This window comes from Cibotium barometz, chromosome 60, assembly GCF_041138505.1.
Source record: "Cibotium barometz isolate CiBa-2024 chromosome 60, ASM4113850v1, whole genome shotgun sequence".
Classification (NCBI taxonomy): domain Eukaryota; kingdom Viridiplantae; phylum Streptophyta; class Polypodiopsida; order Cyatheales; family Cibotiaceae; genus Cibotium; species Cibotium barometz.
The window spans coordinates 25759678-25776161 of record NC_141105.1 but is presented as its reverse complement, the minus strand read 5'-3'; the positions used below and the strand labels follow the sequence as shown (position 1 = coordinate 25776161).

General features: G+C 44.5%; 1 protein-coding gene across 13 annotated transcripts in view; it reads right to left on the bottom strand.

Moving 5' to 3' along the window:
• Nucleotides 1-2027: 2027 nt before the first annotated feature.
• MEE44 (Nucleotidyltransferase family protein) overlaps nt 2028-16484 on the bottom strand; it is an 84561-nt gene continuing 70104 nt past the window's right edge. For 4 of the 13 annotated variants that reach the window (XM_086794347.1, XM_086794357.1, XM_086794358.1 and 1 more), the window contains 8 exons: nt 13435-13494; nt 13180-13220; nt 12476-12553; nt 12303-12387; nt 4570-4750; nt 3761-3918; nt 3032-3353; nt 2028-2929 (listed from right to left, as the gene is read on the bottom strand). In XM_086794347.1, coding sequence (XP_086650473.1) covers nt 4616-4750; nt 12303-12387; nt 12476-12553; nt 13180-13220; nt 13435-13494 — 399 coding nt within the window. In that variant the 3' untranslated portion in view covers nt 2028-2929; nt 3032-3353; nt 3761-3918; nt 4570-4615. Of the gene's footprint in view, nt 2930-3026; nt 3354-3753; nt 3936-4569; nt 4751-12302; nt 12388-12475; nt 12554-13179; nt 13221-13434; nt 13495-16484 lie in introns of all 13 variants that reach the window. The other 9 variants (XM_086794352.1, XM_086794355.1, XM_086794351.1 and 6 more) reach the window with 9 other exon arrangements.

The following is a 16484-nucleotide window of genomic DNA, read 5'->3' as shown; positions in this document are numbered from 1 at the left end:
ACCCTGAGAAGAAGGGGACTACTTTGTGGAGACACTTATTTATCATATTGGTGAAAAGCTTCTTAGAATTGCCTTTGTCCGGACTTAAGTGTAGAGAGCTTTTGTGGATATTTGGAGCATCAAACATTGGATTTTGGTACTAGCCCGGTGTAAGACTCTTGTGGGTCATCCTTGTGGGGAGCTCGGCATCAGTTATCTTTTGCCTCAACATCGATTTCGGCCCGATCTCGACATTGACACTTTTGTTTGATATTGTATTTATTTGTTGTATTGGTCTTGGCTTGGAAAAGCCCGTGGATTGTTCCTGAAATAAAATCCTGAAGAGGGGGCGGGGCCTGTTCCCTGGTCAATGTGGTGTAGTGTGTGAAACCCCTATTCCCATCTCTCTCCCTCCCCCTTCTCTCTCTCTTTATCTCTCGTACACATGGTTGCATCTGTCACTGCACGCTTCGTTGGGCTTACACTCCTCCACAACTTCCCTTTTTTTGGACCCTATCTCTGCTACCGTATTTCAACGTTGGAGCCCTCTGTCGTCAACCCTGCACACCCATCCGCCCTTGATGTTCACTCTTCTACTCTCCACACGGGACTTACTCTTACCCAAGTTAAGCAGTCATATCACTACTCTCCTTTGCACACCTCCTCCACAACACCAAAGAACGAAGTACCCATGCTTCCGAGCTCAGTATTGCAATCCCAACGGTTCTCAGTTCTGCTTACCCAATGCTGGCTTCCTCACCTGCCTTCTCCAGCACTTCCTCAACACTCCTTGTGCATCTCTTGCAGGTACTTCCACGACCCATCGACATTGGCCTCGGGTATAGCACCCCTTTCCTCCTCGGTCCCAACTTTCATCCACCACAGCCAGACCATCAGCCCCCACATCCCGTATACCTCAATGTTCTGCCACAGGTACTCTTGTAGTCATCTTTGGTGTATTCACTGCTTCAGATACCACCTCCACCACCTTTGCTTCCTGGCTTTCTAGCCTGACAGTGCTGTCCTCCGCCCTTTCCACCTATTCACCACCACATCTTCCATCCCAGCCCCAACCAATCCCATAGCCACACCACCTTAAGCCTCATCATCCCCCCCCTCCCACCAATGCGCCGCTTACCACATCCAGCCCACCCATGGCCTCTCATATGTCTGTGATTCCTCATTTTGTTCATCCCTTCTCTCCAATCGGCCCACCTCCCCTCCTTCCTCACCAAGATCCCTATCTCGTGGTTGTCGCCAGACTGCATCTCCATTCATCGACGTCACTCTCGACCCATTGTGGGACATTCTTCCATTCAGTCAACTTCTCGATAATCTGCATCTTCCTCGACCAGCTCGCACTAGACTCTTGGTTCGGGCCTTGGATAAGCCGAGAGTCACCTGCAATATGAGGTCACCACTACAATAGTAACTCTCCCAAGCACATATCACTGAGCTCAATCTTTGCCAACACATTACTGAGCTACACACTAAGTTCACAGTGTCTCACAACCGCCTCTCCTCCCTTGAGGCCGACGTCGTCGATCTACCCTCCACTCCACAACCAGGCGGCCCAGTTCAATGCCATCCATCACACTCTTCAGTCTACCCTCCGCGGCATCTTCACTCCTCCATCTCCCTCGCTAGGTGCCACTCTAAGTGCTCCCAAGGTTCTCATATGTTGCATTCCGACATGCCCCTACTTCTACAGGGCACTAGTGCAGTCACTTGCATCCCATTTCTGCAGCATTTAGTTTTCTTTTAGGACAATTGTAAATACCATTATTATCTCATGTCATGTTCATCTCCATGCCCAACTTGCAGTGGCCTTTCCAACTTCTCCAATGGCTTGGCCTGTGGTGGCCTCTCCTTTCTTTTCGACAACTTCTTGGTTGCATTCATTAGGGGACGATGAATCAATTCACGATGGGCGACCTGTTTCCCTTCATATCCAACAAAGATGCTCAAAAGCATCTCTTTTTCCACGATTTAGTTGCTTGGAAAATTTCGTGGCAAGTAGCTGAGGACCTGCCTCGTGTAACAATCTCGACACACAGAACAAGAGTTTATTCATTGAGTCAAGACTATTAATGAATAAGAAACTGATGAGACTCTTGAATCTCACTGGAACCCGCAGTGAATGTGCCTCTTATTGGATTACTCCAAATTTTATGTATCCAAACAGGATTCTCAAATGATGCTCTTCCACTATAAAGAGGCAAAAATGGAATCTGTTTGGAGTCACGGGAAGGTTTCAAATAAAAATATTGGTGACAGTATTATTAGATACATTTCCCTGTTTTATGCCATTTTGCAGAGGATTGACAGAGGAGAACTCCTCTCCCTGTTACAGATTGTAGAATGACATATGGCATCGACCCATAGGTCCCAGTGTGCAGTTCCTGGATTTTACCGTCATTGGTTCTGACCGCCGGGTAGACTTCACCAGCTCTCCTTCTGATTGGTCGGTTCTGCATGCAACCTCCCACCCTTCATGATGCTGAAAGCTACAGTCCTCCCACTCTGCTGGCTGACCGCATCGGATGGTGCAAGTGCAGTCCGGGCTCTGGCTGCTTTGAGATATTCCCTGTGAGTTTCCAAACATCCGGTTAGAACCAAGATCGTTCCTTTGGACCCATGCCTCCATGAGTTCTTCAGCCTGTTGTCAGATCTTGGCCTCTTCAAGGAGGGCAGGTGGACCTTACTTTGAAAGTGCCATTGTTGTTCTTATGACAAGTTGACCCTTGATCCTCTTCATTTTTGGAAGCTACTCCTTACCCAGATTATTCTTGAGCGCTCCAATACATACCTCACAATCTTTTTGAAACACCACAACTATCATGAGCTGACAACACAACTTTGATTGTATACAATCCCCATCAGATCATAAATGCAACGAACTGCATCTTTACTTGACACCAAATGTAGCTGACCCCAAGTCTCAACGTCGCTGCCGAAAGAGAGAAGAATATAATAATATAATTAGCCTCTCTCATAATGGATCCACAAGAAGGGATTAATCCATTATAACTTGTACTTTTGCATGCCTTACAAGTGTGCAGTTGCTCATGGAGATTCCTGACTGAAGAGCCCGTCGCAAAACTCTCGCCGTGCTAAAAGATTATCCGAAACATCCGGCCACCTGGTTGAGTAAAACCATCAGCATAAGCAAATAAAAAAGTGATCACTCCAAATGGGGTTCCAACCTTTTTCTGTCAACCAAGATTGAATACCCCTTACACAATGTAATTATGATGGGATCATCAGGTTCACAGATTGAATACCAAATCTCCTGCAGAAGGCCCCACATTTAGCACGTGCACAAGATGTCCAGCCCGCCCATGCTGCCTGGAAGGATGTGAACACTGAGAAACCTTGCAACAAAAGCAATCACATTCTGAGTAAACTCTTGGAAAAACTACCTTGGATAATTTTAAGGTGTGCCCCCACTTACCTCACATCCTCTGTGAGGTTGAACCAATTGGTACAAATTAGTAAACCAATAAATAAGAAAAAACCAACAAAATTTTGGATGCGTTAAAAGACCAGATTCCATTGAAAAGCCCACGTGGTTAGTTCACGGTCCCCCCCTGCCAAGAGGTCATGAGCTCAAACCCTCACACCTCGTAATTCACACACACACACACACAGATTTATATATTACAAGGTCTAGAGATAAAAATTTAGGAAAAGTTTTATTATGATCACATTAATTTGTAAAAATAATTGTAATCGGCAATCCATCTAATCTACAGGATAGATTTGACTGCTTACTTTTTACCTTGCATTTAAGCATCTGTAACTGAAGGTTGAATTTCTAACCAGAGAAAACATTCCCTTCCTTTGACTCTTGCACTGTAGAGTATAATTATTGGTCTCACTTGCCACTTTGGCCTTCACTTACGTATTACTATCTCCGAATATTTCCTTCACTTTTTTCTGCGATCCTTCACAAGCTGATTTCAAAAAAGTTGTGTACAAGGCCAAACTTCTCCACAAGCTGATTTCAAGAACAGTACCATGAAAGACTATGCAAGTAAAATGCAGTCCATTTTGGGGAAATGTGTACATATATATATTAAGAAAATGCAGTTTTCTTACATTCACTCTTGAACGTAACATAAATCATTTTTCTAATATGTAACAGAAGGGTAGTCATAGACAGACATATCTATGCAACATACATGCATCATCACACACACCTCTGCAAATCACGCTTGGGTGCACACAGACATATCTATGCAGCATACATGCATCATCACACACACCTGCGCACATCACGCTCAGGTGAACACGCACATATGCATGTATGCATGCATGTACATGCAGTGTATGCATGTGTATACATGTAGGTACGTATGCATATGAACATGTACACTAAACATATGTGCAGGCATCTCTTCACTTATAAGAAAATAAATAGATCAAAACAAATTAAATTAAACAGAGAAACAGAGCCAAAGGATGAGAACAAGAATCTTACACCAAGAACAACCCCTCACCCCTCACCACCACCCACCACCCCGATCCACCCACTCATCCACCCCCCCAACAAAAAAAAAAAAAAGAACAAATCATAGAAGAGCATACCTATTTAGCAATCATAACAAGCCAGACGGAAGCCTCAGTTTTTAGCTCAGTCTGAAATAAGTTCCAAGCTTTCTACACTAGGTAGAATGTTTGAAAGCATTTTGAAATATTCTCCCTTGTGAGTGTTATCTGCGAACTCCACGAGAGCCTTTTCAAAATACGAATAAGCATCTGCAAAAGCCTGCCAAAAACGAGGTATCAGTATACAAGCACCACCGCCATGTAGTCCATCAAACTTGGAAGACATCTTAACAAGGTGACATACCCATCCATTCAGAAGTATGCTGTAGCACAGTAGTGAATTGTCATGATGTTATTCAAGCATATGACATGCACATGTCTCGTCTTTTTTTTTTTAAACAAGAACAAAATCCTTCTATTAGTTAAAATACCAGCCATAGGGCTGAATGTACATGCTCAGAAACCTTAAGTGAGGAAAAAAACTGGGGACGGTAGTTCCCTCCATGGCCGCTCTCGGAGGGAAGCTACCTCATACAACTGGGAGGGGAGGGAAGAGACAAACTGGTGTCCTGTATACCAAGTGTGATGTCCCCGTCCCTATTTGTGAGGAAAGGGGACGGGGCTCCAACTGCACGAGAAACCCTCGCAATGCTTTCGCATGCGATACAACTCTCCCTGAAGCTTCCCCCGCAGGCCGCACAGGGTGTGAACGATATCTGTCATGAAGAGGCGAAGAATCCTCTACCAAACATGTCACCCAGGCCACTGCTCCCAGGTGATGATGCGGGGAACAGTCCCACCAATGTGTCATGAAGAGGCGAAGAATCCTCTACCAAACATGTTGCGCTTTGGGGGAATCTCAAAGGCAGTGCCACTGCGACTCTTGGGGGTGGCTCCATCACATGCACTGTGCCGAGTGACCTTCAAGAACCAGCCACGTGCCTACTGATAAAGCTGAAGTGGGCTACCGCCAGAGGACAGTGACCTTCCTAGGCCGAAAGCTGTCCCACAGCTGCTTCCAGAAGTCTCTCAAGAAGCGAGATGAAATACCCTAGGAAGACCAGTGTGTTGTAGCTGCCGGGGTCCTATCTACCCCATGCATCTGAATCTGTTGGCCTATCTTCGCCGAAGAATGAAAGAAAGGGGTGGGAGGACTCTCTGGGCTGAAGGGGTCTGTCCACTCCCACTCTCCCGGGTGCCACTAAATGCAGCAAGAGAGTGAAAGGATGGCTTCCCCAGAGCCAAAGCTGCCCGCCAGGATCTGTCCCTAGCCACCTGAGTGGGTGGGGGTCTATATGCCAACGATCCACCACTATAGTCCTCCACTGGGGAGAGAGTCAAGCACCCCTGGGAACCAACTGAGAAGATGAGCCCTGCTGGAACTGGGCACCATGGGATATTATGTCTAGTGAGTGAAGGCTCCCAGTGGGTGTGGGGTTGTGGGGTTTCAGCCAGTCACGGGGGATGGCAGAGTCGATGGTAAGGGTAATCGGCTTTCTGCCCTGCACCCGGCGAGGCATCTGTCCTAGACCTCTGTGGGGGTGTCGTTTGAAGTTGGTCCACTCCCTGAGAGACTAGGCTCAGCCAAAGCGCCAGAGCTGAAAGCACCCCGGGCAATGTGGAAGCACATGCCCAAGGAGTTGCCTCTAGGCACCCTTACTAGTCGGTTCCAAATCAAATGCTGACAAAGTCTCTCCTCATCCGAGGACGAGGGAAGCTACTGAAAGGGCTGACTTGAGATAACCCCAAGCTCTCGTCAAACTTGCTAAAAATCTGTCCTCAAAAGATATGTTCAAGCCTCGAGACTAGGCCTCTATGAAAATCCACCACACACTAGGAGTCCTGAGGCCACCGAGAGAGGGGTACGGTGGAAATTTGGCCAAGCAAGAAGGTCTTCCATGGCTCAGCTGGTAGGGTTGCGCCTATTGTGGCTTGAAGGTGAAGGCAGCCATGGCTATGGAGCAAATAGAGAGAGAGAGAGAGTTCAGAGATAGTAGACAATGCTAGGAAGAGTGAAGTATCCAGTTCAATGATGCGCCTCTTGATTGCACCTTTATAGGTTACAAAGGTTGTCCCAATGACATGTTTCTCATGCCACTTTTCCTCGTCAAGGATAAATCACATGGTTCTAGTTTCACATGCCAGTTATAGGGTCCCAAGGGTAAGGACATAAAAGAGATCAATTCACACAAAAAAAACAACACACACAATGGACTTAAATAAAGCCCCAATCAACAATACAAAAGTGGGCCTCCTATGGGCAAGGCTCTTCAAGAATATGTTCTTCTTGGAATAGCGACCTTTTTCAAGATGATTGCTTTTCCCATAGATACCACAAGGATTTAGGCTAAAACAATCCTTTTCCAAGTGATTGCTTTTTCCACATTATCTACAAGGCTTTCCTTTGGCTTGTCCTCTGTATGAGCCCTTGGTCTTTACAGCAAAACCTTGTTCTGTGACAGCTTCTATTGACCTTTCCATTTTCTTTCTTTCTTCTTTAGGTAAAGAACTAATGATTCCCTCTACAAGGTAGAATTAGGAACAGACACGATGATAGAACACATACACGATTCCAACACTCCAGCAATTGCGTGGCAAAATCTCGTGCAGATGTTCATCATCTTCAATTACTCGAGACTAAACTGCAAATAGTTGAGTCATGAGACTCCTCATTTTGTTGACATGTGCAGCAAGAGATTCTACTGTCATCAGTTGCAACTCAAGAAAGTGATTTTCAAAGATAGCTTTGAGTTTTTAGTATTGGCACCGAAAAGCAAATCGAGTTTTGCCCAAGCTTCAGCCAATGATTATAGATCAAAAATGTGATGCAAATAGTCATCACCCAAGCCAAGAGCAATGATAGCATATGCCCTCTCTTCTCCAAATAGATCGTGTTGTGTTATGGGCTCTTCTTCATTGGTTGCATTAGCACCAAAGAAAGAGGTTGTTCTAGTAGTGCTCTTTACCAAACCTCACAAACTTTCTTTTATCAAATGTAACTTTACTTCATTTGCCAGGTGTGGAAACCTTGAATCTTGGACTCAATTACATCCGAATTAGCCCAAAAAAAGAAGAAGCAAAGCTTCTCCACATTGCAGTTGTCTCAAACATAGAGAGAGCAACTAACTTGAAGAGAAGAAGAGAGAGCCTACATCAAATCAACAAAAATTTTAAGAAAGTAAAATCATTTTCAAAATTGAGGGCATATAACAAGCAATGAAGTGTTGCTATAGCCTCCTATAGTATCATTTCCAAAAAAGCCCTATTTTTGAAAAACCCTAATTTCAAAAATCCTGAATTCGAAAAAACCCAAATTCTTATTTTTCCTAGGGCATGAAGAAAAAATCATTTATTTTTTATGCAACTATGAGCTCTCACATGTTCATAGACAAGTTCAATGGCTCTCTCTGCAAGTGTTCTTCACGCTACAAATATGAAAAGCGGCGACTAGGCAGGCATTGTGACGCAAATGCTTAGATGTTGTCGGCTAGCGGAGGGACGGCTATAAAGAGGCGTGGTGGCGATTGCAGCATGGCACTTGGTTGCGCAATCGGTTGCTGCTTGAAGTGCTGATCTTGGTGTTCACAGGGGAATTCGGTTGCTTCAAGGCTAGGTTGTAGGGAGGAAAGTTGGCCATTTCACCTATGATCATGCTTACCGGAGGTTTTGTGTGGGGTGGGCTCTCGGTGGTATGGGATGCCATAGTGTATTCTCATGTAGGATCTCCTCAGGCTTCGCAAGTTTCTTGTCTAGGACACTCTGTGATTTGTTTGGCATAGTTAACCTCTGATAACTGTAAGGAGCAGTGCTAGTCTATGAGTGACAACAAGATAAGGGACTTTCTTGGCTGTCTCGGCATTGCCATGTAACTCGTATGGTGACAAGTTTTACGATTCATCACACACTCTGTCGTGATGGCCAAAAGATATTGATGTATATTGATGCATGAGGCAGCGTCAAAATTGTACATGAAAGAGATAAGAAGCTTGGAACTTCTTGGTCTTAGACATACTGTATAGACCAGTTGATGGTTTAACTGTTTGATACTCCAAGATGGGTGCAATTCCACTGGGTTATTTTGATTCCAGGACTTGGGAGTCATGTGGATTTTCCACATGTTCAATAGAGTGTAACCCATGGGCATGTTAAAGGTGCAATATGTTATAACCATTGTCCTTTAAGATCTCTGTTAATGGGATTGCATGGACATTTGGTTCATCCCAATTTGATGGGGTGAAAGTGGCTGTTAACCGTATGCTATCTTTAGGCATGGGACATACGCAAAAGTTGACAGGGAGTTTTGTGCTTTCCCTAAAGTAGATGTGAGTATCTACAAGTTATGCGTGAAGAAAACACAATCTCTGTTCAGCCTTAGATGAGGATTGGATAGGGAGATCTTGTACTGGAAGTACATGGCACTAGGACTTGGTTGTGCATTCAGTGGACTAGCGTTTGCGGGCAACTAATGCAGGATGCCATTTGATATGATAGTTGAGTTCTGCAATGGGTCTATGCTAGGGTTGTTTTTAAGTAATAGCTTGTTGCACTTTGTGACTAGATGTCTTAATGAGATTCACCTCTTGGATGAGAGTTTGATTGATAGCATGCAATTGGAAATTTGTAGCACGATCTACAAAAGGACACTCGCCTAGGTAAGAGACAGTAGATTTGAGTAGATGCTATGGATGGATGTCCGGATCCAAGGATTCGCTTACATAGGCTTGTCTCCTAATGCATTAACGAAGACGTGAATTGAACAAAAGGGGGAAGTATGTTATGTCCCGATAGGCCTAGGATTACGGCAAGGGATGTGTTCTAACAAACGATTAGGGTTAGGGTTAACCCAAGACAGGATTAAGGCTTAGGTAGGACAGGGGGACTTGGAGGGTTCACACGTGGGCTAAGGGCGCTAGCAAAAAAAGGTCTAGATTGGCTAAAAGCTTATAATTAATAGCCTAGGGCTAATAATGGCTAAATGCTTATAAATAAAGCAGGAAAGCTAATATATAATAGCTAGCTTATTGCTGTATAAGTGACCTTGGGGTCACTTATTATACAAGATGTCAAGTAGTCACACGGTGGCCCTAGGGCTATGAGGGAAGTGTGCAAGATCTCACGGTCATGGAGCTGCAAGGTGGGTGGTGGAAAGTGTGCAAGATCTCACAGCCATGGAGCTGCAAGGTTGGGTGGTTCGGCCTAGTGATATGAGACACTAGGTTGAGGCCATCGCTACCAAGCAGGCTCGCGGTAATAAGACAAGGTGGTTTCCCAGCTTGCTTCCTGCCACTCCGTATGTCCCTGCCCGTCAGTCTCGGAATCACTACGCGCGTATTGGCTGGTTGTCTTCAGATCACTTGCTGGCTCCTCTCTTCTTATTTCTCGTGAAAAATGGCCACTGAAACTCTTTGCTACGCCTAACGAACCGGCCCAAAAAGAAAGGTTGCGTGGAGAATGAGGATGAGACCTCAAGCTTGGAGGTGGTTCGGGGCACTAAAAACTCACACTACCCTCTCAAGTGCCCATGTTCCCTACCATCACCAACACATGGCTGAAACAATCTGCAAGAGAGCATGTAGGACAAGAGAGCACTACACAAGGTATGTGAACATGGAGTCCTAGTACTTGCTTCCATAATTGAGCACTGAAGCTTACCAATTGCAAGTAGAGTCAATGACAGTAGAAGTCTTCACGATGGAAGCGTCTGGAGTGTTGAAACCTTCAATCTGTCGGGATTCTTCATGAGAATAGTCTTCAAGTGGATGAAGGGAACCCTCGGAAAGCTTCCCCTATGGTTCAACTTGAGAGAGGAAGGCTGAAATTAGAGTTTTCAGCCAAAAGACTAAAAATTACAGCAAATATAAGAGCTATTTTGCTGAATTTCAGTCATTGAGAGTGTGGAGGAGAGTGAATACCACCTGGAAACACTCTTGGAAGTTTGGAAAACAGACTAGCAAGCTTGGATATGGAGTTGGGAAGGAGAAAATGGAGAAAATACAGCCAAAAGGCCTCATGAAGGGAGGTGCCTACTTCTAGAGAGAGAGGGAAGAGAGAGATTATGAGATTTCCACGCTGGGTGTTAGGCAAAGAAGACAAGTGACTTGTGGTGCAAGCTATGGATGGACATATGGCTGGTTTCTCTCTTTAAACAAAGGGGATAAGGTTTGGGCAGTGGGGATTGCGCCTTAGGACATCGGTATTTCCAAACACATGGCTGGTCATAATTTATAAGTGAGTTTTGGTCGCCCAAAACTTAATGAAGTGTGTACACACTTACTTATAAATTAATGCTAGTTCCTAAGACTAGGTTTTAACCAATACTTACCACCTATCACATGCCACATGACCATATCAGCAGACAATTTCACACGCACAGGTCACGGGAGGGCGTCCCCTTACCCTGAACTACACATTGGTTAAGCAAGCATGAAAACAGCATGCAAATTCAATTTGCAAGCAAGCACATAAAGATGCTATGCAATGTAGCATTAGTATGGACAATCCCCATTCATGAGACTATACCAAAATAGACGTGTTCCAGGCAAGTACACGAGGTACTAGACCCAATGGAACACCAATCCTCCAGGCATTTCCGGGCATGTACACACAAACACAAGTCCCAACGGAAGGCCAAGTCCGCAGTATCACATAAGTGGCATCAATCCTAGCATATGCAACTGCCATGGATGCCAATCCAATGTACATACATAATAAGAAAGCACAGGTGGACTAGTTGGGTGGCTAAATGGTGACATATGGAGAAGTAAGCTGCCTTTAAAGCAAAGATTGTTTCTTTGGCCCTGTTAAGTGAGTGTCCTCCCTGTTGCGGACATGCTTGCTAAAGAGGGATAGGAGGAGCCACCTACTCCAGATGTGGAGCTCGTTCTGAAACTGCACCACATCTGTTATGGCATTGTTTGCAGACAAGGGAGTTTCTTTGACGATTGGCCAATGATATCACAGGACGCTTTCTAGGCAGGCGATACGGAAAGCAATTTTTGGGACTGGTGTGCCCATCTCTCCTGATTTTGATGTTTTCTTTGTATGGACTAGATATTGGGCTCTCTAGACAATATGGAAGATGAGAAACAATGCTATGTTTGGGCAGATGCCTCTCGAGGCATATGCTTACTTTAAGATGAATTTGCGTTAATCCCTCCATGATTGCTTACAGTTGGAGGACATTGCTTTTAGCCACTTCGAGGTGTTTTTCCAGTGCTTCTAAAGTTCTCTGAAGATGGACTTATCTTGAGTCCATCTTCTATATTGTACATACGTCATTGTTAATAGAAGCATGGTTTTCACAAAAAAAGTGTGTGGGAATTATTATAAAAAAAGTGTGTGGGAATTATTATAAATATAAAGATATAACCCATCCACCTGGTCATATCCACGAGGGAGCCAAGTGTTTCCTCATATCCTGCATCGGTGGCAAAGTCCAAAAAGTGATTTTCGTCCTTATAATGGGATAAGTACTCCCATCATTGCATAGGCTCAGCCTGATAGGCCTTTGCTGGTCGCTTTTAGGTCTGCCAAGTACATTGACAGGGCACCAGCCACCAATCTTGTACCTGAGTCAGTTTTTCCCTATTCTTTGAGAATTGGAAGGAATCTGTTTGCATGGTTCTGGAAGCATCCTACATTCGGAGTGTCAAAGCTGATTCACTTATCACTGTCTGCACTACTTGGACTGGACACCATGTAAGCAGCATGGACTGAACATAATACCTATATGAGACAGCATAAGAGAGCAGGAAGTGTCAAGCAAAGCATACCTTGACACACTGAAGAATCCGGAAACAATTCCGTCCAACATTATTAGATGGATGAAGTGGGTCTTCGATGTGTAGGGGATCAATGCTGCAAGAAGGTTATGAGGCAAATTAGTTTCAGCCAGAGACTTAAGAAACAAGCACATAGCTTTCTCATGAACAGAACATACTAATACCTGTGACCCCGGTCTCTATTGACATACAGTCCACCCCCTCTAATGCAGATACCCATTCTTCGAGGATCAAAAACGCATCTGCAAGGAGCACATTATGGGATAAGACTCTCATAAGCTCCAACTCTCATGTTCAATTCAAAGGTGCGCACACACGCCCGCATAAGTGCACACACAAAGCCTAAGCTCCATCTCTCATATTAACTTCAAAGATGCACACATGCAGTCCATTTAGGGGTGCTTCTCCAAGTCTTCTGCTAAGCAGTGTGATGTGTGTCAGAGTTTCGGACAGCCTACTACAGCAGACAGAATGCCGTAAAATCCGATTCTGCCCTGCCCTCCCTTATCTGTAAAGAAAATAACCTGAAAGGGTGGGCCCTAAATTGTTAATTGAGACAGAGTGCCCCATGTGTGGGTAAATCTTTCTCTATTTTCTGGTTGTCTAAGGCCACCTAGTGCCCAGTAGTCATGACACATGCATTGGTTGTCTTGGGATATGCATGTGAATTTCCCGATATGCATCTGCATGGGGGAAAAAAGATGAACAGCCCATGATATCTGCTTGTTCGCAGAAGCTTTTGCATGTAAGAATTACTTCCCAAACGGTGCAGTCTTTGGGAGAAAACTAGATGGGAAAGGTGCATGCTAGAGGTCAAACATGTGACAAAAAGAAAGGTGCAGACAGGAGAAATAGAATCATTGTATACCCGAAAAAATGCAGAAAGTCCATCAGCAAGCTTCCAAGGTTCTGCATCCATTTAAACAATCTGTGTCAGCACTTTTGACCTAGGTAGCCAAAGTAAAGGAACCGTAGAAACTCAAAGGTCACAAAACTTTTACACTTCATGTAACAGAATATATGCTTCACACCTAAGACAGCATAGGCTTTTTGTGTACTTGTGGCTCAATGCAACAAAACTTGGAAGATATCTAGAAGAAGACATGACATACTGTAGACTTACCTGTTGAAAAGGCCATCCCAAATGATGCTGATGCTGTAAAAATCGTGTGATAAGCAATACCTGTCAAAAAAGGCATTGCACAAATAGATCAACTAAAGTAAACGTGGTCTTACAAAACATCCTTTCAGCACCCATCTTTGATTTGCACATTCTCCTAGTTAGAAGTACTTCATGGATTCTCTCTTAAAGGAGAGCACATACAAAACGTCCCAGCATAAGGTCTCCTAAAGCATCTTGGCTAAAGTTGGCCAAAGTGCAGCTTTGATTTGGGAGAAGGGCTCTTGCAACTTCAAGCACTACGTACATTTCTTTTCCTTTTTGCAGGTTGAGCAAGACAAAGATTTGTAATCACAAGTACTCAATGTCTGTAAATGATATGAATAGAAAAATAGAATTCTTGAAGTTTTAGATTGTCAATAGAAATGCAAAAATCTAACAGCTTTGAGAGATCAGTTCATGATTTTAAGAGGTACAGTTTGACTTGTATGTTACTTCCTAGACTCTAAAAGGTGTCCCTTAATGGTCTCTGTGCATCTCATGTTAGAAATCAATGCCCCACCCTCATCATTCTTGCTCTCATGAGTAAGGGCCTGCTTTATAAGGAGCAGCCATGTATGAGCAGTCATGCACCTGGCATCCCAGTGCTGCCACTGGACAACGTAATGTGTGACAAGGATGGTTGTAACAGCTTTGTGAAGGTCTCACTCACACCGCCAGATTGGTCATGTTCAAGGTTGGACCACTCACACTAGATAAATGTTCAAGACCAACTGCAGACAATATCTGCAGGCTGGGGGGGCAGACAGCCTCGCATGGGTTTAAAAAGCTTACCATTTGCATAGGTGTTGTATGAGGAATATCAGCGGCCGGCACTAATCAACCTCGCATGGGGGAGCAGGCAACCTTGCATGGATTTAAAAAGCATACCCTTTGCATAGGTGTTGTATGAGGAATATTAGTGGCCACCACTAATCGTTTGGAGCAACTGTGAGTTTCGGAGGTTGGCCAACAAGATATCATCAAAATCACCATTACAGTTCTCAAACTTCATGGTCTTTTCTCCAGATTTAAAGTCCTTAACCCACTTCTTATGAGGAGTATGATCTTCTACATACATCTTCCTCTTACCCTTATCAAGTAGCTTGTCCCTGGACATCTACTCCTGGTTCATCATCCTCTAACAAGAGCAGAAGGCAGGTACCATGATGACTAGAGGCATGACTAGAAGTAACACAGACTTCCTCCCATTGAGCTGTAGACTTAATCCTCTCAGATGCAGTACCATGAGGATTAAGTTTGGATTCCTCCTTGAAAGAAACCCTTCCTTTAGAGTCATGTATTACATCACCCCTTCTGATCACAAGGATGGGAAGAACCATGCTCTTATACCAAATGAACCCTGACTCAAATGTAAAATGAATCACTTAATTATTAAAATAATTACATAACAAAGTTTTTTTTTTTTTTTACATTCACATCTTCACAAACAACAGTATAATGGCATGAAACAATTTGACACCACATTGAGGCTAAGGTGCCCTAGGGTGTCACTAGATTTCCAAGTACAAATCCACACAATGAATTACGATGAAACCGCATACAAATCCTTTCCATGGACTCAGGTCTCATCATCAAATCAAGTCCTAGAGAGTGCTTGAAGAGCAAACCTCCCAAGACACACTCCAACTATCACACCTTACTCACCCACAACCCAAGGTGGTACTCCCTCTAAACACAAAGCGCTCTCTCTCACACACACACACAAATCTAGATGGATGTATGTGGATGGTTGACTCCATAACCTCCACCGATTCTTACTCTCAAAAATCTGTGTACTATGTCTATCTCCATCTCTCTATGTGGTTGTGAGCTGAAGCCCTAACATTCCGGGAGGAGCATGCAGGCCTCCGAAAAGGCATGGAAGCAACCAAAGAAGAGGTTGGAGAAACCTCCAAATGGGTTGAGGTTGTGAAAAAACAAAAAACAATCCACACCTCAAATGCCACATCCATCATGACGGCTACGCTTGAGGAAGAGAAGCATCGCCAATCGAGGGCTCTACATGTGCGAGTAACAGGATTGCAAGCGGGCAACTCACCAAAAGAGGACGGTGAGACTTTAGGATAAACGCCCCACATGACGGTGTGGGGTCTATGAGACCACAGATGCATTGAGGATGGGAGTATGGAATTGCAATGGAGCTCTATGGTCAGACACGGGAGGCTTCACAGAGACTTACACAGATAGGGATATTATCTTCTACATAGAAACACATCAAAGCCCTAAGAGAGGGCTACCCAAAGTGGAGGGTTACACATGGGAGTCAGCTTTCAGAGGACAAACACGCACCAACCGGGGGGGGGGGGGGGGGGGTGTGGCTCGGGAGGAGTGGCATGCTTGTTTCGCCCTCATTTGAGATGCATGCTCACAATGATTAGACACGATGAGGAGGCTCGCTTCACGTGGATGCGATTAGCCAGGCTTGGTTTGAGAGTGATGCATATTGCAGTATGCTACTTCCCACCAGAGAAATCAGAATATGCATGCAGGTTGACAGAGAAAGGGGAGACTCCATATGCGCCATTATTTGCAGACATTGCAAAGTTCTCCCGACAAGGAGAGGTCCTCCTATCAGGAGACTTTAATGCACGGACAAAAGGGGAACAAGTGCAAACATATGACTTCCAAGGAGATGCCATTATGTTCTCAGAAATTGACTTGGCTGAGATAAGCCTCCAGAGGGCTAACCATTTCCAAGAACCTCGCACTAAGTGTTGGCTCTTTGATACTCTTTAGAACGACCAGCGGCTATATGTGATGTAGCCTTTTGGGGGCCAGGCCTAGGAAAGGATTACTGAAGGAGCATAGAGAGACTACAGGTGATGATGTTGTCACACATGATCAGAAGTAAGCCATATGTACCACATGACATTCTACATGCAGAGTTTGGGGTGGCCCCAGTGGTTACAGATGACAGATGCCCTTTTTCAGACTCTCACTTATATTCAGCATGTATACACGCTTGACAAAGATCGCCTCCCACAACTAGC